The sequence below is a fragment of the Podarcis melisellensis genome (assembly GCF_964234715.1).
Source record: "Podarcis melisellensis genome assembly, chromosome: 16".
In the NCBI taxonomy this organism is placed as follows: domain Eukaryota; kingdom Metazoa; phylum Chordata; class Lepidosauria; order Squamata; family Lacertidae; genus Podarcis; species Podarcis melisellensis.
The window spans coordinates 29,018,211-29,044,928 of NC_138533.1; the positions used below are offsets into that span (position 1 = coordinate 29,018,211).

A 26,718-nucleotide genomic window follows, 5' to 3' on the forward strand; every position below is an offset into this window, starting at 1 on the left:
TATCTTTATCATCATGTTGCTTGCTCTACCTGTAATTTTGTATATAAAGATATTATTATTATTGGCATTGGTATTCAAAATCAAAAGTAACCATATCAGTCTGTAAGTTTAAAAAAATAATAATCAAAAATCCATCAGATGTCAAGCAAAGCCGGCAGGGAAGAGTAATGCTGGCTGTTGCTGAAGCCCTGTCGTCTTTTGTTTAGTCAGACTTCAGATGGAATGTGGGAGGTGGTGGCAGACAATTGGACAAGGTTTTGCTAGCAAGGTGCTAGGCAGGTTTCAAGCTGTGCCTAGGAAGGCTGGGTTGTCAGGTAGCAGGGCTGGCCCAAGACATTTTGGCACCTGAGGCAAACCACAAAACGCCAAGCCCCTCCCTGTCAGGAAAGAAGGGGTGAGTGAAGATCTGCATCAGGAGTGCAAAGGGAATAAAGATCTACAGCAGGATCTGCTGCTGCCCCTGCGGATCCTGCCGCCTGAGGCCGTCGCCTCACCTTGCCTCATGGGTGGGCCGGCCAGCCCTGCCTTTCAGGGAGCAGGGGACACAAAATAAAACAGTAGTTGGCACTAGGATTAGCTGGCACTCGTGGGATACTTTTTCCTTTCATAATGGAGACATTGGATCAAGCACCAGAGGGGGGCGGGGCATACCTTAAAAACTTAACGAAATGCTGAGGAGTTGCTTTAGGGGGCAGCATAGCTTGCTGACATTTTTCCAAGTTCTTCTTTTGAAAAGCATTTATGGAGTGTTCCAGTGCTGCAGTATTAACATAAGTGTGCTCAGCATCTGAAAACAAATATGCACATATTTTTTTAAAACAAGCAAGCAAGCAAACAAACGACAAATTGGTGCACACTGGTTGGAGGAGGGGAGCGGTTAATGGTTTCTTATTGAATGTGGTGCTATGATCGTTAGCCAAAAACTGCTTCGATCACAGGCAGAGAACCTGTGGCCCTCCAGGCGTTATTGGACTGATGCTCTCATTCGTCCCAGCCAGCATTGTGAATATTGGCACGGGATGAGGAGGAGCAGTCCAGCAACATGTAGATGGCCACAGGTTCTCTGCCTGTGATCTGAGACAGGATACAATAAGGCAAAACGAATGAGAAGGGAGAAAAGCAAAATAAACAAGTTCTGGCACCAGCACGTTCATATTAATACGTAACGAAGTTACGTCCAGTGAAATGCTTACTTTTAAGGAGGCAGATCCAGGAGGGGAGAAGGCCAATGGCAGCTAGTCTCATCCTCCAGAGGGAACTTGGTTGTCTGTTTTCTCCCTCTGATACTGTGGTATTGCCCTGTTCTAAACAACCAACAGCTTGGGGAAATGAACAGCGAGAAGCACAGTTTTTGTATCACGCAATTATATCATAATTTCTTTGTGAATACATAATTTCTTTGTGAAACATGAGGTTGGGGTGAAATGCCCACCTCAGGTGGCACAGGCGCGAGAGATGGCACTCCACGTACCTCACAGAATGCCCCCGGGGCAGAGAAGCCAAGCAGCATTACTTTGTGGAATGCCCTGACTCTTGCCCCTGACTCTGCCAGTGTGGGCGGGGGGCAGAAGGCGGCAATTTCCGTTTGGTCTCAGGTAGCAAAACGGGAGGAGCCTTCCCTGTCTCCTACGCTGAGCAACACAACCTTAAAAAGGTAAAGGGACCCCTGACCATTAGTTCCAGTCATGGCCGACTCTGGGGTTGCGGCGCTCATCTCGCTTTATTGGCCGAGGGAGCCGGCGTACAGCTTCCGGGTCATGTGGTCAGCATGACTCAGTCGCTTCTGGTGAACCAGAGCAGTGCACGGAAACGCTGTTTACCTTCCCGCCGGAGTGGTACCTATTTACCTACTTGCACTTTGACGTGCTTTCGAACTGCTAGGCTGGCAGGAGCAGGGGCCGAGCAATGGGAGCTCACCCCGTCGCGGGGATTCGAACCGCCAACCTTCTGATCAGTAAGTCCTAGGCTCTGTGGTTTCACCCACAGCGCCACCCGCGTCCCTAACACAACCATAATCAGTCCTTAATGAGAATAGTGGAACACCATTATGGTTGTTTTATTAAAATCATGCAGTATCTTAGGTAAGTACAGTGGTACCTCGGGTTAAGAACTTAATTCGTTCCGGAGGTCCGTACTTAACCTAAAACTGTTCTTAACCTGAAGCACCACTTTAGCTAATGGGGCTTCCTGCTGCCGCCGTGACGCCTGAGCACGATTTCTGTTCTCATCCTGAAGCAAAGTTCTTAACCCGAGGTACTATTTCTGGGTTAGTGGAGTCTGTAACATGAAGCGTATGTAACCTGAAGCGTATGTAACCCGAGGTACCACTGTAAACAGATGAGAAAAACCTCAAACAGTGGCAGGTTGAAGGAGAAAGTCAAATGATGCAATGTAAGCCCCCAAAGATGACTTCTCTCTCATTTTATTTTCAGTGCTGGATGGAGGCCCTTTGCAGCGCTGCTTCTTTAACAAACTCTGGGACGTTTGCTGCAAGTGGCAGAAGCAGCCGCCGCCGCCACCGAAGCCGCTTCATCGCTACCTCCAAGTTTCCATCCATGCAACCCGTAATACCCGCCGGAAAATGGAGGACAGGCATGTTTCCCTCCCAGAATTTAATCAGCTGTTTGGCTTGACGGTACGTTTCTAGGGTGAGAGAACACTGGTGGCGTCAGGACAAAAGTCCAGAGAGCTACAGCAGGAGTGAGCTAGGAGCAGAGGATACAGCAGGGCTGGCATAGTGCATTTTGAAATAAGTGAATTAATACATGTTGCCATCTAAACTTTCATAACAATGCTTCAGATCAGTCTGTTGGGAAAAGTAGCCTTCCACTGTGGCTTCCGTTTCAACCATTGTTTACTGGTCTATTTTTGAAACCTATTCCACAAAAGGTAGACTCTCCATCCTTGGAGGTTTTGAAGCAGGAGTTAGATGACTAGCTATCATCCTGCATTTCAGAGGGTTGGATCAATGAACGTTGGGGTACCTTTCAAAACTACCAATTCTATAGATTCTCTGAAAGAGGGCAGTGCCCCCACCACACCATTACATGCAGGAGCGTCTCCACCCCCATCACTGAGATCCAGCTCTGAGGGCCTTCTCGGTGGTGGTGCCTGCCCTGTGGAACTCCCTCCCATCAGATGTCAAGGAAATAAACAACTCTCCGACTTTTAGAAGACATCTGAAGGCAGAAGTTTTTAATGTTTGATGTTTTATTGGGTTTTTAATATTCTGTTGGGAGCCGCCCAGAGTGGCTGGGGAAACCCAGCTAGATGGGTGGGGTATAATAATAATAATAATAATAATAATAATAATAATAATAATAATAATAATATTAATAATGTCCAGGGTTTAAAATTCTGTAACTTCACAACTATGAGAGAGTGCAGGTACCCACATAGGGAAGGGGCAGAAGTTCAATTTAATTCACACTTTTGGAAGCTCTACAAGAACCAAAGCACAGAAAATTTGAACCTTCTCTGAGTTTTACACTGCAGTTTCCCATCCAAATAACGTTTGCAGAAACATATATGCTGGGGTCAAGTGTCAATGAAGATGCATATATTAGACAAAAACACTCAATTTTAGAGGAAATTGTGAAAATGTGCATATTAGGTAAAGTTGCTGGAAGTTGGATGAAGATCGCGACAGAGTTTCACACCAAGTTCTTTGAGGAATCTGTTATAGAATAGGCATTGGTTGAGCACACTAATCTCAAAACTATTTGCTAAGTTATTGTTCTGACATAATATATTAATCTGAGTCTTGAAAATCCCTGCTCTCCGCCACCCCCCAAGGACTAGTTCTAACTATTGTGATTTGGGGAGTGGGATTCAGGAAAATTGCTTAAGAGATGAAAAGGCAGCTCTAGGTACATGTCCTGTGCAAGACAGTGGGTTGTAGCCAATGTAGTGCAGCTAAATGAACGTCATTTAGTGGTGTACCTGTTCCACTGGCCAAATGTTTTGTACCAGCAGAAGGTTGCCGCGTAAGAAAATGCAAAATCAGGTTGCTGCTGATTTCATTTCACAATAGATTTGAGCAACCTGTTGCTCAGCAAAGTAGCACACCTGTTGTATTGGATTATTTATCTTGGGTCTTGTTACTGTTTATGCTTCAAGGTCCCCCGTATTGGTTATTTTTCTACTTATTTTTTATTTATTTCATAAAAAAATTATATGCCGCTTGAGTGTAGAAAAACCTGAAAGAGTTTTATGGGGGGGAAAGATATAGCAATGAAATTATCACTGAAAAGGTTCTGCAGCCCAGTAGGGCCATTCCAATACATTCACAAAAGAAGTCACATGTGGTAAAAAATTACCTTTGCCTTCTCTTTACATGTCCTTGCCTCCGAAAGGATGAGGTGGACCGAGCGTACTTCGCCGTGTTTGATGGTCACGGAGGAATAGATGCGGCTAACTATGCAGCCGCTCACTTGCACGTAAATGTGGCACATCACAAAGACCTTCTGAAAAACCCGGTGGAGGCCTTGAGGGAATCTTTCCAGAAAACAGATGAAATGTTCCTTGCTAAAGCCAGGAGGGAGGTGAGTGGAGAGAGGCGAGTACTGCAGTAATTGTAGATTGTTGGCTCGCCAGTGGGTACAGGGAAGCTGAGCGCTGAGAAATGTGCCCTCTTGGTAATTGGCTTTTCTGTAGCGTTGCAGAAAATCCCGGGTAAATAATTTATTGGTTCACTTAATAGACGTTTGCCTAAGAATCATTGTCCACAAATCAGAGGAGGTGAAAGGTTTAATTTAGGCCAATGTTGATGGATGTTGGGGTCTTTCCAGAGGGGTAGCCATGTTTTTTTTTAAGCCCAGTAGGTTCTTCCAGGTTACTTTCTGTTCACTGTCACTCATGCAAGGATCCAGGGAATGATGGGCTACAGTACATATGTCAAGAATTAGGAGAAACTGCATCTGGGATTAGGCTGCTGTAGCCGATTCCTTCTTTCTAATTTAGGTAAATTGGGAACCTGAGCTATAAGCAGGGTGGTTTCTCTTGTTTGAATGGTAGCATAGTGTGAGAGAGATTAAGTAAGGAAACTCGTATAGCGTAGTAGATTACAAGGTGATTTGGTGGGCCAGCCATTCCAAAATAATGCTGAAATGGACAGGTTGCAAATCAAAGTGATTTAAATAGCAAGGGGGGGGGGGAGTGCTTTTAAAAACCTGTTTTCCAGCTATGCAATTTGTATATTTTCTGAACAAGCATGTATACGAACTGTTTAAAAAATCAAAACTGCATTGGTTTGCAACTAAATAGAGCACTTTTTAGAACCTTGAAGCATAATCCAGACCTCTAATTGACCTGTTTAGAAACAAGGTGGGCATTCGCGAAGGTTAATCAACTACCATTTGACACTCCCTATGTACATAGCGGGACAATCCCTAAGCACAATCATTGAACCACAAAATGCCCAGAACTTTCTTGAGGCCAGACTGGCAGTTAGTACTAGGGAGCGGGTGGCACTGTGGTCTAAACCACTAAGCCTCTTGGGCTTGCTGATCGGAAGGTCGGCAGTTCAAATCCATGCAACGGGGTGAGCTCCTGTTGCTCTGTCCCTGCTCCTGCTGACCTAGCACTTCGAAAGCATGCTAAAAAGTGCAAGTAGATAAATAGGTACTGCTGTGGCGGGAAGTTAAATGGCGTTTCCATGCGCTCTGGTTTTCACCACGGTGTTCTGTTGTGCCAGAAGCAGTTTAGTCTTGCTGGCCACATGACCCGGAAAGCTGTCTGTGGACAAATGCCAGCTCCCTTGACCTGAAGCGAGATGAACTCTGCATCCCATAGTCACCTTTGACTGAACTTAACCATCCAGGGGTCGGCTTTAGCTTTTACCTTACTAGGCAGAATAGTAGCTTTCCTTCCAATATATTTTATTTTGGGTTTTTTGACATGCATCTATTGACTTATATAAAGAGTCCTCTGGGTGGTTCTCACAAAACAGATGCTACAAAGTTAAAACACTAGAAATAACACGGTGTGTGTGAGTGTGTGTGTGTGTGTGTGTGTGTGTGTCCCCCTGTCTATGATCTTCACTCTTCTCACTATACCAGGCTCAGCCACCAAAAATCTCTTCTCATTAATTACGCCAACCATTCTCCTCTACTGTCCCCATGTGGATAGAATTCCCTCTCTCTGTCTGTGATGACAGTTCTGTCTTTCCCCATCTGTACTATCCATTTAAAGCAGTGTCGTGCCACTTTAAGCAGTCATGGCATCCCCGAAGAATCTGCGAACAGTAGGTGCTGAGAGTTGTTCGGAGGCCTTTTTTTGCCTTAGGTAAAGTAAAGGTAAAGGGAACCCTGACCATTAGGTCCAGTCGTGGCCGACTCTGGGGTTGCGGCGCTCATCTCGCTTTATTGGCTGAGGGAGCCGGCGTACAGCTTCCGGGTCATGTGGCCAGCATGACTGAGCCGCTTCTGGCGAACCAGAGCAGCGCACGGAAACACCGTTTACTTTCCTGCCAGAGTGGTACCTATTTATCTACTTGCACTTTGACATGCTTTCAAACTGCTAGGTTGGCAAGAGCAGGGACCGAGCAACGGGAGCTCACCCCTTGCGGGGATTCGAACCACCAACCTTCTGATCGGCAAATCCTAGGCTCTGTGGTTTAACCCACAGCCAGTGGCGTAGCGTGGGTTGTCAGCACCCGGGGCAAGGCAAGTAATTTGCGCCCCCTAACCCGTGGATTTGAGCACTCGAGTCCCCCCCCCCCGATGTTGTGCCCAGTGCGGCCGGCCCCCCTGCACTCCCCCATGCTACGCCACTGCCCACAGCGCCACCCGTGTCCCTTTCTCTGCCTTACAGACCTATAATTCCAAGAGTTCCCTGGAAGAAGGATTGATTGCTCAACCGCTCTGGGAATTCTGCCTTTATCCTCCTTGATCAGAACACAGGAAAACAGGAACAGCTTTACTGCTTAGTGAGCCCGCACACTTTGTTCCAGCTGAAAAGTGCAACAGACTTTGCTTTTTCAATTAAACCTGATCGTTCAGAGAGAGGGGCTTGTTATATTCCTGAGTGGGCCACCTCCACCCAACCCCCCGCTTGATGAATACAGCCCACAACATTGTTCTGGGAATACTGCAAACCTCTTGTTTGTTTGTTTTAATATTTAATGCTTATAATTTATGTTAATGCAAGCACTAGATCTCTCTATCTGATTGTACCTTCTCACGTTGACCACTGCGGTGGCTGATTGTAATAGATGTTTGAAAGCACTCATTGAAAAGTGTATGACTGCCAGCACTGTATGGAATAGAAACAAACCAATATCTTTAGGAGCATCTTCTGTTGCAATAGTTTTTGAATACATGAGTGGTGTCGGATAATACAGGTAATTTGGATCCTTTCCAGTCTGGGTTTAGGCTCAACATTGGGGCAAAAACAGCCTTGGTTGCCCTGATTAGTGCCTTACACTGGGGAAGGACTGAGTGTCCACAAATCAGAGGAGGTGAAAGGTTTAATTTAGGCCAACGTTGATGAATGTTGGGGTCTTTCTGGATCTCTCAACAGCTTTTGATTTCATTGACCATGCTGTCCCTCTGGATCGGTTGTCTGGGATGGGACTCCTCAGAGGAGCAGCGTTAACAGTGCCTGCATTCCTTCTTGGATAACCAATCTCAGAAGATGGTAGCAAAACATTTATCAGCCTACAGCATGTCTCAGAGTTCTGTTCTTCCCTTGCTCCCCCCATGCTTGTTGTCATCTACATGAAACTGCTGGGAGAAGTCATCTGGAGTACGCAATAACTCCCAGCACTCTGGGAGAAGTCACCCAGAGTCATCCAGGCACACAGTAACTAGTTGCATTTTATTTCTTGACATGTTTTGAACAACCGGATAGAAGTCATCACAACAATAGCAACAAAAGGCTAGTGTGAATTCACTCTAATGCTTTTTACATCGCTAACAGAGTTTCTATGATCTTTGATGCACGGTTAAATAATGAGCACCAATTCTCCCCACACAGTTTCATTTCATCCTTTTAAAGGCTCTTTATAACATTGACTCCCCCTTCTCTCTCTCTCTCTCTTCAAACTATACAGAAGCTGCGCAACGGTAGCACAGGTGTGGCTGCCTTGATTGTTGGGAACAAGTTACATATAGCTTGGCTTGGCGACTCACAGGTAATGCTAGTCCAGCAAGGGAAAGCTATAACCCTGATGGAACCTCACAAGCCAGAGAGAGAGGTAACTACTGCTTCTTTGAGTTTCCCCCACAAAGCTCTTGGCCTCTTGTGTATGTACACCAGTGTGGTGTAGTGGTTAAAAGCGGGGGACTCGTAATCTGGTGAACCAGGTTCGATTCCCCACTCCTCCACATGCAGCTGCTGGGTGACCTTGGGCTGGTCACACGTCCCTGTAGTCTTTCAGCCTCACTCACCTCACAGAGTGTTTGTTGTGGGTGAGGAAGGGAAAGGAGATTGTTAGCTGCTTTGAGACTCCTTAGGGTACTGATAAAGTGGGATGTCAAATCCAAACTCCTCCTCTTCTTCTCTTGACACTGGCCCTGAAAGACCTACATTGGCTCCCAGTAAGTTTCTGAGCACAGTTCCAAGTGTTGGTGCTGAGCTTTAAAGCCCTAAACGGCCTCGGCCCAGTATACCTGAAGGAGCGTCTCCATCCCCATCATTCAGCCCGGGCACTGAGGTCCAGCTCTGAGGGCCTTCTGGCGGTTCCCTCACTGTGAGAAGTGAGGCTACAGGGAACCAGACAGAGGGCCTTCTCAGTAGTGACACCCGCCCTGTGGAACACCATCCCATCAGATGTCAAGGAAATAAACAACTATCTGACTTTTAGAAGACATATGAAGACATAGGGAAATTTTTAATGTTTGATGTTGTGTGTTGGGCTGCCTGTGAAGTCTGTTCGGAAACTTCAGCTGGTGCAGAATTAAGCGAGCCTGTGATCCTACGATGAAGGACAGTATAAAAATTAATAAGTAATACAATAGCATTCCAATTTAAAATAAGTTTTTAGCGGAAGCTGACCTGCAGTAGAATGGAAACAGGGCTGATTGCAATGAACACAGGGCAGAATAGAAATTGCTGCCTCCATATATCCCTAGGCTGGTTGGTACTGTGCTTCCAGTGCCTGTCACACCTACACCTATAGATTTAGTGAGCTTTTGTTGTTGTTGTTTATTTAGGATGAGAGACAACGCATAGAAGCCTTAGGAGGCTGCCTTATCTACATGGACTGCTGGCGTGTCAATGGAACCCTGGCTGTTTCCAGAGCGATCGGTAAGCCATGCCCTTGAAGAACATCAGCCCTAATGTGTTCATTTACCATATTTAGCTCTAATGAAATATTGTCAGCATGTAAGTGTGATGGGGCGGCAGTTGTTTGTTCTACCGCCGTTCACAACTTTGCGTTCCGCATCAGTTTGGAAGTTATTTCAAAGCACAGCCTTGACAGCTAGAAACTTCACAAATAACACACACACAGGGAATGGTTTGATACTGCAGGGCTTTTGTGGAAATCTGTAACGAACACGACAAAAGCAGCCATATCCTAACTGCACAAGGCCATTTTTTCCCCCTTACCAACAGACACTGCAGCATTTTCCTAACCTTGGACTGAATTGCTGCCGTTATTGCACCTACATTAATAATTGTTCCATGTGGTACATTGCCATAGTAACACAAACCTGACAGTGCACACCGAAGAATTCTGCTCTTGCAGCTCCTTCCTCGAAGCATCTGTAAAACTATTTTATTATTATAGTTGTGCCTCCTGAAATGGCCCAAGCATTCACTCCTATTGAGAAGTCGTGGATCGTTTCCCCTCTTCACTCGATAACTTTTTGCAAAATGCTGGGGGGGGGAGCTTTTTTAGGGCCAAATGTAATATAAAAATGTGTTTTAATAAATAAATAAAGGTAAAGGAACCCCTGACCATTAGGTCCAGTCATGGCCGACTCTGGGGCTGCGGCACTCATCTCGCTTTACTGGCCGAGGGAGCCAGAGTACAGCTTCCGGGTCATGTGGCCAGCATGACTAAGCCGCTTCTGGCGAACCAGAGCAGCGCACGGAAACGCCGTTTACCTTCCCGCTGGAGCGGTACCTATTTATCTACTTGCACTTTGACGTGCTTTTGAACTGCTAGGTGGGCAGGAGCAGGGACCGAGCAACGGGAGCTCACCCTGTCGCGGGCATTCGAACTGCCGACCTTGTGATCGGCAAGTCCTAGGCTCTGTGGTTTAACCCACAGCGCCAACCGCGTTGATAAATAAATAAATAAATAAATAAATAAATAAATATCCTAGGATAAATAAATATCCTAGGTCAATTTTTGATAAATGTTGATTATCATGCTGAGTGCTTTCTGTTTCTGCCATGTGAACTGCCTCCTTCCGTGAGTCATCTGAAAGCCCTGCTCTGTGCTCCTGGGAATAAGACTATAGTGGTACCTCGGGTTAAGTACTTAATTCGTTCTGGAGGTCCGTTTTTAACCTGAAACTGTTCTTAACCTGAAGCACCACTTTAGCTAATGGGGCCTCCTGCTGCTGCCGCGCCGCCAGAGCACAATTTCTGTTCTCATCTTGAAGCAAAGTTCTTAACCCGAGGTAATATTTCTGGGTTAGCAGACTCTGTAACCTGAAGTGTATGTAACCTGAAGCGTATGTAACCTGAAGTGTATGTAACCCGAGGTACCACTGTATGTGTGAAGCAATAGGCACCACAGTTTTGGCATGGTCTCCCAAAAGTGACCCACCATTAGGGCTGGGCGGTATCTGGTTTTCAGCATTATGGTATATATCAAAAACACGCTGATTCCCGGACTGTCCACTGGCCAGATTGAGAAGGCGATTGGGCCGGATCCGGCCCCCAGGGCTTAGTTTGCCTACCCATGCCTAACCACTAAACTACACTGCACTTATCTTTTTTTGTCATTCAACTAACACAACTTTCTCTAAACTTTAGGGCAGAAGTCCTTTTTTACTTTTCAGTTGTAGGATGTGTCTTTAATAAGATTACGATGGGGTGGGGCGGGGCGTGATGGCATTGCTGGGGGTTGGACTAGATGATCTTTGGGGGTAATTTCCAACCCTGCAATTTTATGATTCTAAGCAGCAAAGTACCAAAGCTTCCAAGAAAAACAAAAAACAAAAAATCCAGAAGGGGAAACAAACCAGAGGCATTTCCAAATTAATTCATAGAAGCGTTCCTTAATTTTGATTAACTGCTTTTACAAGTAGTTGCATATTTTACGTGTTTAACCTTCTTGCGGGGGTTGGGAGACAGAAAGGCAACATAATGGGTTTTAACATTTAAAATAATTCTATATGCATGTGGGTGTGTTTGTTTCATCAGTAGCTCACCGGTGAAAATCTACTCCCTTGCCAGTATTAGACATTAGACATGATGCTGCCTACAGCAAAGCAAGACTCAGTTTTCAGACTCCAACTGTGTGTGAAGAGGCAGAACCACTTGCTGCAACATTCATATCACTGCATTGAGAAGTGCCCTGGAAAACAGAATAATGAGCTGGAGGACTGCAGCCGCATTCTGGGGCTCATTTAAGACACCATGCCAAACCACAGCTAAGGAAGCTTTGCGTGAACTGACAACGCCTGGTTTGCAATACCAAAGTTGGAACCTATGGTTTGACACAGATTTGCAAACCATGGTTTGTGCTAAGTTTGGCTTGGCGCGATTCCTGAATTAAGAATGCATAGTTACTGCCGTTGCTCTGCCTTCGAAGCTGCTGCACCATGGAGACGAGAGAGAACTTAGGAGCTTATGAAACAGTGTGCCGAGAGGAGGGGAAACAAAATCAGACAAGCAGTTCTAATCCGCAATTTGCATCTTCGGGAGCTTCAACAACGGCTGGGATTCTAAACTGCAGTTATCGCAAATTATGGTTCTCCCATAATTCGGAGATAGGAAGACATTTGACAGTGAGGTAGGGGAACCAGGAAGGCGGGGCCTAAAGTCTCTTCCTGTTAGAATGGGAGTTGGTCAGACATTCCCATCTGTCTTACTGCCTGACACAAGGAAGCCTTTGGAAGTGGGAAGTCAGAGGTGTCCAGAAACTCTCTTTCTTTTTAAGTAAAGAAAACGGCACAAAAATATTGGTCCTCATTCTCCCTGCACCATCTTGGCTGGCATGTTGTTCATCACAGGAACTCCTTCAAGCCATGCTGTGTTCCTATGCTTCTCCCCCCCCCCCCCAAAAAAAGGAGTTACATTAAAGCAAATGTAAATCAAGGCAAAATCTGCAAGTTCCTGCTTAGGCAAAACATTTGAGGATTTCAAGGGAAGCTTTTTTAAAAAAGAAAGAAAGTAAACCCTTTGGGAAGATCAACAAGATTTTTCACTTATCCATGGAAAACCTTCAGTTCTAGCGCTGTAATTCTGGTTCACCACCTGCCTGCAATGGGATTTTTGAAAGACCTTTACAGCAACAATTTCTTCCGAAGAGGCCTGTGGGTGGATGCCTGTGGCATGGCTGGGGTGAATGCACATGTACACACGCTCTTTTTTTTCATACACCGCATTTGATCACACACACAGAAAGACAACTCTTTCAAAGCAGTGACTACATTTGCGATAGACAACCAAACCCCTGCTTTCCAAAGTGGCTTCTCTGCTGGGGAAGTGCAGAGCAGACTTCTCTCCATCCTAGCAAGGATAAATTGTGCTTCTTCCAGCCCCATTACCTGTTTGTTGTGCTAAGGCGAAGGTTTGAATGGAGAGATAGATGCACAAAGATGACTCTCCCTATCTGACTACCTTCCCATTGAAATAGAGAAGTGCAGAGAAGTGGCCTTCATTGGATCAGAAGCGCTGGCAGACCTGGGGTGGGAAGATTAAAGCCCCCCCCTGCTCCTTATTTGTTTGGATGATTTTTAATTGTGCTTCATCTTCGTGTGGTTTTTAACTTAACATATTAAGTAGTATACAGATAAAAAGGCAAAGGGACCCCTGACCATTAGGTCCAGTCATGGCTGACTCTGGGGTTGCAGCGCTCATCTTGCTTTATTGGCCGAGGGAGCCGGCGTACAGCTTCCGGGTCACGTGGCCAGCATGACTAAGCCGCTTCTGGTGAACCAGAGCAGTGCACAGAAACGCCGTTTACCTTCCCGCCGGAGCGGTACCTATTTATCTACTTGCACTTTAACATGCTTTCGAACTGCTAGGTTGGCAGGAGCAGGGACCGAGCAATGGGAGCTCACCCCGCCGCGGGGATTCGAACTGCCGACCTTCTGATCGGCAAGTCCTAGGCTCTGTGGTTTAACCCACAGCGCCACCTGCGTCCCTTAGTATACAGATACCTGGAACGAAATAAATATACACAAGATCACTGTCCCTACACTGCCGTTTGCAGTGTTTTCTCCTCAGCTGTAGGAGGGCCTTGTCAGGTCACAAAGGTTGGCTTGGCATGCAGATCACCCAACCTTGGTTTAGAGCAGGCATGTATAAAGGTCCGTCTTGGGGGCCAACAACATTGGTCGGCCTTCACACATGTTCATTTCATCAAATCTGGCCCTCTTTGAAAAAAGTTTGGGCACCCCTGGTTTAGAGCAACGTTTCCCAAACTTGTGTCCCTAGCCGTTTTTGGACTGCAATTTCCATAATCCTTGACCACTGGCCCTGCTAGTTAGGGTTGATGGGAGTTGTATTCCAACAACAGTTGGAAACCCAAGTTTGGGAAACCCTGATTTAGAGCTTCGCCTTAAACAAAGGCAAAGGTTGACGGCTCTGAAAAAGGAATGGGGCAGTTGGGATTTTGTACCTCGTGTGGTAATTTACTTCATTCTCTCCTGCTTGCTTTTTTAGGCGACCCACTCCAAAAGCCTTATATCTCCGGCTGTGCAGATAGTGCATCGTTTGAGCTAACTGGTGCCGAAGATTATGTGCTTCTTGCTTGCGACGGATTCTTTGACACCATCCAACCATTTGAGGTGGTGGACCATGTTCTAGAGCACTTAATGCAAAACAAAGGGGACGGCCTCAAGACTGCGGAGAGGCTGGTGGCGGCCGCAAAGGAAAGTGGATCCAGTGACAACATCACTGTCCTGGTGGTGTTTCTAAGGGAGCCCAAAGACATCATGTCCGACTGCCTCAGAGACCCTAGAAGCTGCTCTGCTGACGACTGCACAGGGAACCCACTCCTTAACTTTTTCAGCTCCGAGAAGAACCATTGAAATGGAAGACGAAAGGGTGACTATCAAATCCATTTAAAGCACAACATCCAAACGTAAGCAAGTTCAAATGGGGGTGGGAATCCTTTTACCACTGGAAAATGAAAGCTATTGTGTGGCAGACAAGATGCAAGAACTTAAGTATTTCAGAACCCAGAGTTGTCTTCAACTAAGCTGCTCAAGAGTAGGCCCTTTAGAAATCAGTGGACATAAACTAGTCATGCCTGTGGATTTCAATGGGTCTGGTCTATGGTTCTTCCATAACTCTGGCCAGTGTCTGGATTGTACAATTTTAGATTGCAGGTTCGGGGAATGCATAACTGAATGTCCCTTCGTGCAAAACAGAAAAAAATATTTTAAAAATCCAACAGCCCTCTTAGGTGCAGCCAAACTATACCTGAGTGAAGTCTTCTAACCTTGCTTCTCTCTGGCTGCATTTGATTGCAGTGGTAAACCACAGTTTGAAATAAGACATGGTTTAACATCCATGAGTGGTTTAACATCTCTGCAGAGGAGAAAACGAAGCCAGAGTTTGACTTGATGCGACCTGGTTTGTCTCCTCCAAACAAACCAGGAGTGATAAGTCAGAACCAACATTGGCTAATGGTTTGTGTGGAGGAAATGAACTGTAAGGCTCGGTTCATGTGACTTGTTTCCTCTGGTGCATGACGCAGGAGCAGGGAAATTTAAAAAGGCTTGTATACCACAAATAAATGATAGTTCATTTTAAATGTTTTTATTTTAATGTTGAGTGCGGACCAGGTCTCTGAGACAACAGTTTTGTGGAGGGTTTTGTTTTGTTTTGTTTTTAAATGGAGGGGCATTCAGTCATGCAAATCCCCATCTAAAACCTGCCATGAAACAACTCAGACACAAGGCCTCAAAAAGTCTGGTGGTTTTGCATTTACTTCTTTGAAGTAGTTTTAAGCCTGCCCATTCATATCCCTGTCTCTTGGGGAGATGGTAAAATAGCATACTGTATGTTAAAGATCAATACTCGGAACCCTCTGGAATAATTTTAAATATCATTTAAAGGGGGTTGCATTTAGATGCTACTTAATGATAAGCGTGAATAAGCTACCACACCCTCACCAAAGATGAGTGAATTGCTGTGGACAGATTCAGTATTAAACAAAGTACCAGATACTGGAACATCACAATATTGTCTTGCATAAGAGCTGATGTCCCCTTCTCTTCATTGCATACCAAAGAAAATATTACTAAGGAATATCAAGAACATGTTAATGAGGCTTCAGAAGAAAGGGAGCTTAGATACTGAAATGGAAAATGCATTTCCGAAAATAATACCTACTAACATACCAAACTATCAGCATAGGAAGCATCTATAGGAAGGTGCCATTACTTGTAAACACCATTAGTGTCATGGAGGCAATTTTAATGCAGTGGGTTGCAGCCAGTTCACAAACACAACTCTTGATTGAGCCTTATCCATTCCATTGAGTGTACAAGGAGACAGCATTCAATGGCTTTTCAGGGTTTTACCATTCCATCCTACTGGTGCCTATTAAGTACTAAGGACAAATTATTTTGTCATCCGGTTTGAAAAGACATTGGCGTGTTAAGCTATGGTTTGTTTTATCCATGGTTTGTTGGAACAAACCAAACTAAGTCTCACTGATCAGCAAATTAACCATAGCTTGTTCCGCCTAATGTTGATTTCATTTTCTAACCACTCTTGTCACACATCCTATCTGGGGAGGGGCACCAAAATAATCCAGGATTACGCCAGGATAGTAGACGTAGCAAGAAACTATGGTCAGCGCAAGCCAAAGTTTATAAGCCAACTTCAAACCATAGTTTCATATTCTGGTTTGGTGGCCACAGGCAAACCATAGATAGTTGACCGAGGTGGGATAGCAAACTACAGCTAAGATAAGCAGACCATGGCTTAATGTTAAGAACAATGGGCTGGTTTGAACATGTTATGTGCATCTCATTGTGAATATAACATTTATTATTTTATTATTTTTATACTCTTCTGTGGTTGAGGACTTTTTTAAGGTGTGTTATGTTCAAAGCTTTATTTATATCAGGATTTAGATGTATATAACTGTTATTTTTTTGCCACTGGTATTTAAAACTGGCCACTCTCAAGTGCCATATGTCATTCTGACACAGATGCAAAGGGCTGCTTCTTCTGTCATGATGTGTGAAGTGTTAGTTTTTATATTCATTTTGAGGAGGTGATCTATTATGTTAATTTAAATACTTGTAAAGCACTTAAGGCTTTCTTGATGTATGCAGGAACTGGTGTGGGCAATAACCTTTTCATTTAAAATATTATTGCGGGGGGCATGCTATTTTTAAAGCTTTCCCAAGAAGGTGTGATTTTGATCTAAAGGAAATGTTTGGCTGCCCCTTTAGCGAGAGGAAAGGACGCAGGTGGCGCTGTGGGTTAAACCACAGAGCCTAGGGCTTGCTGATCAGAAGGTCGGCGGTTCGAATCCCCACGATCCTGCCTTGTTCCAGTGTGTGTGCCTTGTGCCACTTGGATTCAATGAGTGCTCTGTATTCTGAAACACTGTTTTAAAAAGAACACGAGACCTTGTGTGTTGTTGGGGGCAGAAACTTCTCTAAGAGAGGTGTGTCATTTGCCCTTTAATAGTGGCCTGCTAATAGAGCAGATTTGGTTTCTCTTGTGATCTGGGAAGGTTTCCAGTTTGCCGGAAGTACTGCTGATTGGTGAGGCAAATGGATGGCTTTTTAAAGGAGGACTAATGAACCTGCAGGGATGCGGGTGGCGCTGTGGGTTAAACCACAAAGCCAAGGGCTTGCCGATCAGAAAGTCAGCGGTTCGAATCCCTGCGATGGGGCGAGCTCCCGTTGTTTGGTCCCTGCTCCTGCCCACCTAGCAGTTCGAAAGCACATCAAAGTGCAAGTAGATAAATAGGTACCGCTCTGTAGGGGAAGGTAAACGGCGTTTCCGTGCGCCGCTCTGGTTTGCCAGAAGCAGCTTAGTCATGCTGGCCACATGACCCGGAAGCTGTATGCCGGCTTCCTCAGCCAATAAAGCGAGATGAGCACCGCAACCCCAGAGTTGTCCGCGACTGGACCTTATGGTCAGGGGTCCCTTTACCCTTTTTAATGAACCTGCAGTATTTTAAATATCTCACCATAAATTCTCTTGGACTTTAAGGATTGACTCATTGACCTGGTTTACAGTAAGCTGAACCTCCTTTCTTCAGGAATTGGTTGTGCAGTAGGAGTTCCCCATGGGAAACTCAGTCACCTGGGTGATCCTGCCATGTCTCTACTTAGCCCACATATGACATCAAGGCAGGTGGCTCTGGTTTGTGGAAAACGTCATCGAAGGCAAAATAAGGACCCATGCCATGTCAAATTTCGCCAGAGGTTCCCCATCCCTGGCTTTCTGGGACCACACAAACATGTGGGGCCTGGGAACAGCTCACAGCTACTTTGCTCCATGCTGCTCCCACACAAGGTTAAGCTTGATGCTCACTAACTTTGAGTTGGAGCCAAAAACAAATGCACACATAACCTCGTGTGTATGCCATGTTACATACACACACTCAATGCATGTGTCAGTTTGCAGGTAGATATTGTTACAGGTTGGAAATGTGATGCAGAACAACTAGTACATTGTTAGTTGAAAAACACAGATTCTTTTCTTCAGAATCTGTTGTTGTTTCTTGAGAAGTTGCTTGATAGAACTCCACACCTAAATGCTACCCCCCCCATTTAAATCCTCAACTCAACTTCTAAAAATGCTGCCGCCTGCTCACTGTACTCCTCAAGCAAAATATTGGAGCGGTGTCCTTTTGAAGAGCTTTGGGCAGCAATCCCCATTCCCACTGAAACTAAATGGCAAAACTCTTATATATTTCAGTGAGGCCTAGCCACTTATAAATTCAAACCCCATATATGTATACTTATGAAAGGAATATTAATCAAGTCAAATATACTAGAGGGACATGCCATCACTAGTCTATAAACTAGAAATGCATAGCTTACTGGTGTAAACAGGGACATTTTCCTTCCCAGGGGGAAAAGGCTTCCTGTCACATCCTGTTAATCTGTTTGACATGCAGTGTTTTGCAGAACCTTTGAAAGAGCAAGGGAATGCGCAGAACAATTTTTAGAACAATGGGGGAGGGGGGTTTTAATATTTTTTTTTTTTAGCAAATCCACCCTCTAATAGTGGTAAGCGAGGGATGGGAAAGCATTTAAGAATTATTAGTACCTGCTTTTGAAAGGAAGGTGGGCTGGGAAATAGAGCTACATATGCCTTGCTTCTTATCGAGAGATGCAGAGCGCTGGAGGAAGCCAGAAATCTTATGCTGGGAGGGTGAATCTGATAAATATAGCTATATAGAGACATTGGACGGTACAAGGTGGCTGGCAGAGATGATCAGAACTGTCTTAAATAGGTTTGGGGTAGGGAGTTCTCAAAGCATATAGATGCCCATGTGTTTGTCAATCCTAGAGCATTTCCAAAATACAGCGTGCAAGAATTAATGTGTGCGTGTCAGTACTTGCATGTACAGAAATGATACACACACACAAGAGTACATGCAAGTACTGCCACACACCTGCTGAATTTCCTGAAGGCTGCTGGTGGCTTGGCTTGATACTGCAGGTTTTCTTCTGATAGGATGAACAACGAAGGGGTTGTTTCGGCAGATTTGGCAACTGAATATCGTTAATCACAGCAATGACTTTAATCATTGACACTGAGTGGAGCTCAAGAGTGGGATGATGCCTCGCTTCTGTTCCCTACCCCCAAACCCCACAGCTTCGCTTTTTTTTCATGCGCTCCCAAAGCAATTAGAATCTTTTTCACAAAAAGCTGTAAAACTTCTAGAAAGAAAGTTGCCCTCGTTTGACATGGGCTTTGGCTCTCCGTGTTCTGGCAGTGCCTGCTTTTGCCTGTTGGCTTAGACCAGTAAAGGACTTCATCACCTGAGCCAAAGCGGTCATGTTTCGGGTGAAGTGGGCCGCATCCTGAAAATCTCTCTTTGCCAGGTGCTGGGTGGCAGAGGATGACTCACGCTGTAGATGATAGATAGATAGATAGATAGATAGATAGATAGATAGATAGATAGATAGATAGATGATAGATAGATGATACTTTATTCAGCTATAAGCCCACAAGGTAAAACCAATCAATAAATAAAATAGCATTTTACATTCTAAAATATCAACTAAAATATTTCAACGCATAATCTCCTTCACATTACATACAATCTCTAGATGTACCATATTGTGGCCTTGAATATAAAGATGGTGGATAGAGTTTACTAGATTTTTAATAGTCATGCAGCATTCCATGAAGTCTTTTATATGAAAGAACTGAATTCAGGAATCTGGCAACCTGTAATGTAATGTTCTATACTTTATCCTCATTTGTGCCCAGGTCTCTACGACTAGAAAGGGAGCGCAGTCCTTGGGCCACCCTCCCTTCTAAGCAAGCTTCCTATATCCTAGTTTCTACACACATACACCCCTCTGTTTTTCAGAGGCACCAGGGACACATTCTAGCCAGGCAAGAACACTCAAGGGGTAGTATTAAGTGGAGACCCACAGGCCAGATAGAGAGGCCTCCGTTTCGCTGGTAGTCAATGCACGAGTCAGGCATAAGAACAGTGTTTCTCAAATTTGGCTCTCCAGCTGTCGTTGGACTACAACTCCCATCATCCCTGGCAACTGCTCCTGCTAGCTAGGGATGATGGGAGTTGTAGTCCAGGGACATCTTGGAGGCCGCAGAGGTTTCTCATCCCACAGCAAAGTGCCTTTGGAGAGCTAAATGCATGGTATGCTGGCAACATCAGCCCTGCGTACTTTGAAAAATCATGGAATCATAGAATTGGAGAGTTGGAACGATGGCTACGGGGCAGCGGTTCTCAACCTGTGGGTCCCCAGATGTTGTTGGACTACAACTCCCATCATCCCTGAGCTCTGGCCTTGCTAGCTAGGGGTGATGGGAGTTGTAGTTCAACAACATCTGGGGACCCACAGGTTGAGAAACAGTAATGAATTCCTGTTAGTCCCCAGAACCAAGTTGACTTTAATTCAAAGGAAGAGGATATAAAATATATATGTTTCATAGTCAGCTGTCAGTTGATAGAAATGGAAACTAGCTGCTGCTTATACTTCCTTTATGGATTCAAACCCCCCCCCCCAATTTATTACCTTTCTTAACGACAGGGATGGTTTAATACTACTGTTTGCTCTCTATATGTTACAATGTGTCAGACACATAGACTTTTAACTGCTGTAAGTTTTATTCAGTGGGAATGTATAGTTATACGAGCCCAAAATACGGGTGGGACAGTCACTGTCGGATAGCCAAGTCCTCCTGTTCCATTTTGCCTCTTCTTTGCCTTATTTTCTGGTCTTCTAACTAGAATGACCACTCACAGCCTCAGATGTCTACTATTTGGACTTGAATTCTCCCTGGAGATTCATTACATCAGGAGCTGCCCTGCTAAACTTCTTCCAGGGCTTAGATTCCACTGACAAACTGCGGAAGTCAGATTCATACTACACAGTTTTGCAAAAGCAATAGAAATGCAGTCGTAGGGCCAGAACATTCAGTGTGCGGAAGACTATGAAAGTAAAGGAAGGTCATGAAATCAGCCCTCCATGCAAGCATTTATATGAATGCATATCCTGTAGAGTAGCAGCTTAGGGATAAATGCTTGCATTTATTTGTTTCTGCCTGCGTTTTAGTGAGAAACTAGCTAATGCACACTTCTGGAACCAGGGTGTGAATCCAAACACAATCATTGTGCAGGGCACCAAAACTAGGGTTGCCAAACATCTGGAATTTGTCTGGGATTTCAATGTTGGAATTATCGTCCGGTGGAAATCGGTAAAATATCACACAGTGAAGTGTGCATTGATTTCCCAAAACCAGCTTTTGTGCCCCGGATTTTTACTTCTTGAAATATGGCAACCCTAACCAAAACATGTATTTTGAAAACATGTACCCTTAAAAGCATTACCCACTTGACTGCACATCATTAATAAGGTTTTTTTCCTACTTCCCATCCTACTTTTTTCAAGAGCAGATTCTCAGACAACATAATTCTGCCTTATTGTTACTGTTATTATTACTATGATGATGATGACGATTTTGCAGCATACGGCTATATAAAGAGCCCACTCTCTGAACAGTCCGTTGGCCATCTTTGCTTCGGCCAAACCGGAGACGATCAAGCTGCTACACTTAATAATGCAACATGCTTTTTGTCAAGCCGTTTCTCCAGCATTTGGCATATTATATAACTACAGAAGTACAAGCAGTAATGCTCCTCTTCTGTAACTACTCCTGCTGATCCCCCCCCCCAAGTTGTCAGTATTAATGACTTTGAGAGTACTTAACTGTTGCTTTATCTTGGCAGCGTTCCTTCATTCTGCCCTGTTGCCTAACCAACCTTGAAAGGAACCCCAACAAAAATTATGTTTAGAAGTAAGGAAGTTTTTATTCTGTGTGTCATTTCAAACGTAATCCTATTTATTTTTAAACACTGTCTGATGATAATGAAGACTGGAAAAGGGTGGGCTTTTATAAACTGTTGCTCTGGTACTTTGGTAGCCAGAGGTTTGTTAGCTTTTTCATAGTTACGATATGTGCATGAACTGTAACCCTGTTCTTATTAATCACGATTATATGCTTATTCAGATTGTAACTTCTTTAAGCACACGATTTTCCTAATGGTGCTTGTGTATATTCTGCAATATTCCCCGTTATTTATTTTTGCATGAGGTTGGTTGGATTTGTGTGTGTGTGTGTGTATTATATATGTAATATGTGTATATTATATAGTATGTGTATATATTATATATATAATTTTTCCAGTATTCGCACAGAGTGCCTCATGTACCTATTTGCGTACCATCAGGAAGAAAATGCGGAGAACATTGGCGGGGGGGAAATCACTGGCTATAGGATGTGATGGTTTGAAGTGTTAATAAACGACGAAAATGTTTCATTTGTCCTTATCTGCGCTTCATTTACAAATGGCTGAAATGTGGGGACTTAATTTTAAAGAAAACAGGTGTGCTTTTCCCCAATTCATGGACACCAGAATCATGTTTACTTTGGGTTCCACCCCACCTCCCCAGTTGTTATTCCATCCACCCTTTCTCTTTGCCAAACTGTGAAAAAGAAATGCTTTGAAAAGAAAATGGGGGAAGGGTTTTCTGGTGCTGCTTCCACACAGCTGGATTGTAGCTACATTGTTTTCCAGCTGTCACAACAAGTTTTTTGTTTTGTTTTCTGGGAGAGAAAGTGGGAGTGGGGAGAGAAAACCCACTGCACCCTAGTGATTCTGGAAAAGATGGAACTGCAATGTCTCATAGCTTGCAATAGAGTTTACGTGAGAGGGGATATGGGGAACCTTTGACCCTCCAGATGTTGATGTACTACAACTCCCATCAGGCCCAAGCAAGCGTGGCCAGGGATGATTGGAGTTGTATTTCATCAGTGTCTGGAAGCCCAGAGGCTCCCTACACCCCCCTTAGAAGAATGGCTGCATGGGTTGTTATCATAGCTGTCACAGATTTCAAAATAAGGGACCAGCAGCCTCGAAAATAAGGGATCAGCAGCCAAAATAAGGGATTTTCCAAGCACAGGTATGTTCAACTTCTGAGCCCCTCCGAGCCAAAGGCAGAAAGCCCAGCCAGCAACCAAACGAAACCTCAAGTGGTGGTTCCCACAGCGCAGCAACCCGGCAAAGGGGATGCAGCCAGGAAAACCACCGTCACCTCTCTGCTGGGAAGCGCTGAGCAAAGGCGAGTCCCCAGGCAACGTGGCCGATTTGATCGGCACAAGGCATGCAAGCTCCACCCCCCAGTCGTTCTTAGACTCCTTATTGGGTGAGCAACGCAGCCAAGCAACACAGTTGGAGCCTCCCTCCTCCCTGGCCGGTGGGGGGGGGGAGAGGAGCTGCTTACTTTGAAACCCAGGAAATTTAAGGGACATCATCAATAAGGGTCCAGCAGCGGGACACGGTGCTGGGATAAGGGAGTTTCCCGCCAAATAAGGGATGCTTGACAGCTATGGTTGTTATTTGTTGTTGCTTTTTCATGCCGCTAGCTCTGCATTTTGGTGCTTGAAATTGAAAAAAGGTGTTGTGTTACATGGTGAGTTTTGCAAAACATCCCATCTTCTACCACTCCACCTGCCTAGGACAGAGGGAGAGGTGACAGCATATCTCCCTCCTAGGGATGTAGTTGAAAATTGATTCAGTTCAGCTTTAAAGGTGAACCTATCTAATTTCTGAAACAACGTGTCAACCAAAACTCTGCCATCCTTTGAAATTTGCACTTCTCTGAATTTTGCAATGCAGTTCTCCGGCCAAACCCCATATGCCGGCATTAAAAGTGTTCGTGCAAACTGCAAATATTAGTGACAATGACCAAAAAAATGTATTATATTAGAAGGAAATGCTTTGCAGAAATGTGTATATTAGGCAAACTGTACATAGAAATTTGCACAAAAATGCTGGTGAATTTTCACACCCTTTAAAAAAAATATAGATCACAATCTGATGTGGAAAGCTTGCAGTCTGATATGATATACAGTTACTCCTCTTATCTCATTCATTGCATGTTTACATCTGAAGGCAATCCTGTATCGGGAAATTTTTTATGTCTAATGTTTTACCATTTTTTATGTGCTGTAAGTCGCCCAGAGTGGCTGGGGAAACCCAGCCAGATAGGCGGAATATAAATAATAAAATTCTTATTCTTATTATTACATCAAGCCTCTAGAACTAGCAATCCCTAGCCTTTCATTCCCAGGCAAATTTGGGTTGTAGCACCCACCATCCCTAAATGGCATAGTCCATGTGCAAGAATGATGGGGATTTTAGTCAGGAACATCTTGAGTGCCAGAGGTTCCCATCCCTGCACCATGGCTTAGACTAGACCAGCGGTTCTCAACCTGTGGGTCCCCAGATGTTGTTGGACTACAACTCCCATCATCCATGGCTAGCAAGGCCAGAGCTCAGGGATGATGGGAGTTGTGGTCCAAACCATCTGGGGACCCACATGTTGAGAACCGCTGGACTAGACAATGCTCTTGATTGTTTGTTTTTGCTTTTTACAGATCTACTGTTCCCATGCTACTCTACCCACAGACACTGGGGCAGTGAGATTAATACCCATGTCACCCAAATGTAGCAAAAAATACCCATTTTATTCACCTGTGCCTGTTTAAGGTTCCCAGAGACTTTGGGTACAAGGTAAAGAAACCAAACATAGTTGCAACTGCTGTCATTCAGCTGGTGGGTTTTTTTTATTTTTGCAAGAAAGTTTTTACCTGTTTGCTTTGACTTTGTTGTGCTACCTACAAACTCTCCAAAAAGAAGTATCGCTGTGGAAGGAGCATGGTGACACCACTTTGAGCTGCTGTTCGCAGACTGAAATTCCTCTTGTGTATTTGCTTTTCAAAGCCACTAAGAACAAGCCCCACTTTCTGATCCAAAACAAGAGACTTGATCTTTGCTCTGATTTGTTTTCAGAAATGTTAAGCATTGAACCACTGCACACAGAATGGTAGCTATTGATGTGACCTGAAAGGATGGTGCTTTGAGCCTTCCGGCAAAGAGGGGAAAGGCAAGGTAGGGATTATCAAAGCAGAATGGTCAATAAACTTTTTCCTCTTTCTGAAAAATAAAATCATCCCCCTGTCAAGTGTTCAAAGCTTTTGAAATAAAATACAGTCAAAACAAAACAGTTTATGCCACATTATAAATGTCTATGCTAGTATTGAAACTTCTTCCAGGGAACGGCAAAGATATTAATGGGGTAACTGTGTTAAATACAAATGCAAGAGTTGCCAAGTGAATTAGAAGATTCAGGAATGTTTGTTTATAACTGGAATATTGTTCTATGCTGGAATTTGCAAAACAATCCGGATAGGCAAAGAGTGATGAGATCTTTATAGATCATAAATATTGTTGATGAGCCTCAAGGGCTTTAGTAATTCTCATGATGTGATCTAAATAGACTCTTGTTTGCTGTGAAAAATCAAAATCTTGTGTGTGAAATTTTTTTTAATTGTACTTTGTTTCTACACTTTATTGTCGATAAACAAAACACGTAGTCTAATGGCATCTTATTAACACTGATGCGTGTGGCCCCTTTATCTTCAGCACATCTCAACTTTTCATAGAAACGTCAGAGATACCAACCACCTCCTCTGTTTCGTAGCCTTCTGACACCTCTTTATATTAACTTGTGTGTGTGTTTGTGTGTCAGCTGAGAATAACCTTTCATATATCTGATGAAGAAGGCTGTAATCCAGAAAAACATAGGTGGCAATAAATCTGAGCCTTTGCTTAAGGACATTGGTGACATCATCTGTTGCCAAAACTTATAATTTCCACACCCAACCACCTCATGCACCTCTGTTCTGTCATCTGCATTGGCTTCCACACATCTTGTTAGTGTTGTTTTCATTCCTGAATGCAAACCAAGACCTAGGTGAGGAACTGTGACTTTCTAAAAGATGAAGGTGCAACATGCCTTTGCAGGGGTAGTCAACATACTGCTCTCCATATATCATTGGCTTCCACCTCCCCTAGATTCTAGCCAGCATGATAAAGTGTCAGGGATTACAGGATGTCTATCAACATCTAGAGCAGTGTTTTTCAACCGCTGTTCCGTGGCACACTAGTGTGCCGCGAGATGTTGCCTGGTGTGCCGTGGGAAAAATCAAAAAATTCGAAAGATTTTTTTTTTTTAATGTCAAATTTTCACCCACTAGGCGGGCGCCGGACTGTGTCCACCCTATTTTCCATCCGTCCTGGGTGGGGATCAGATCGGATGGGATCAGATGAGAGCGGACAGGCAGTCCACTCTCATCCGATTCCCCATAGAGAGCAGCGGGGCTCTGACATCTCCCTCTCCGCACATAGTGCGGAGAAGGAGCTGTCATCCGCCAGCTCAGCGGGGATCAGCGGATCGATCCCCGCTGAGCAGAGAACGGTCCGCAACGTTTTTGTTTGCCATTAAAGAAAAAATATTAAACATTTTCTAATGGTGGTGTGCCTCGTGATTTTTTTCATGAAACAAGTGTGCCTTTGCCCAAAAAAGGTTGAAAAACACTGATCTAGAGAACCACAGATCACCCACCACAGCCTTTGGAGACTGCTTCCCACATTAGAAAACCATTGGAAATTTTTAACGCATCTGGTGAAACGTATAAAATTATGCATTGTGAATCCAGGAAGCTTTTTCTCCTCCCAAATACTAGCCCTCAGGGTCATCTGGTGAAGATGAATGTTGGAAGATTCAGGACAGGCCAAAGAAGGTTTCTTCACACAACTATGGTGGGTTTCTTCACACAACTATGGTGCTCCCAGCAGATGTAGCTTTGGATGGTTTGAAAGAAAATAAGACAAATTCATGGAGGGCAAAGCTTTCCATGTTTACCAGCCATGATGGCTATGTTCTACCACTGCTGTTGCAGGCAGTATGCCCCAGAATCACAAGTGGGGAGAATGGTGGTTGCGTTCATGCCCCACTTGTAGGCTTCCCAGAGGCATGTGGTTGGCCAGCGCAATAAATG

The 26,718-nt window shown here is 44.4% G+C and overlaps 1 protein-coding gene across 1 annotated transcript in view; it reads left to right on the forward strand.

The window, feature by feature from the left end:
* PPM1F (protein phosphatase, Mg2+/Mn2+ dependent 1F) overlaps positions 1-14,387 on the forward strand; it is a 33,100-nt gene extending 18,713 nt beyond the window's left edge. The window contains exons 3-7 of the mRNA XM_081893397.1: positions 2,433-2,635; positions 4,356-4,544; positions 8,054-8,197; positions 9,156-9,249; positions 13,792-14,387. Of these exons, the coding sequence (XP_081749523.1) occupies positions 2,433-2,635; positions 4,356-4,544; positions 8,054-8,197; positions 9,156-9,249; positions 13,792-14,159 (998 nt within the window). The 3' untranslated portion in view covers positions 14,160-14,387. The remainder of the gene's footprint in view (positions 1-2,432; positions 2,636-4,355; positions 4,545-8,053; positions 8,198-9,155; positions 9,250-13,791) is intronic.
* The last annotated feature ends 12,331 nt before the right edge of the window (positions 14,388-26,718 follow it).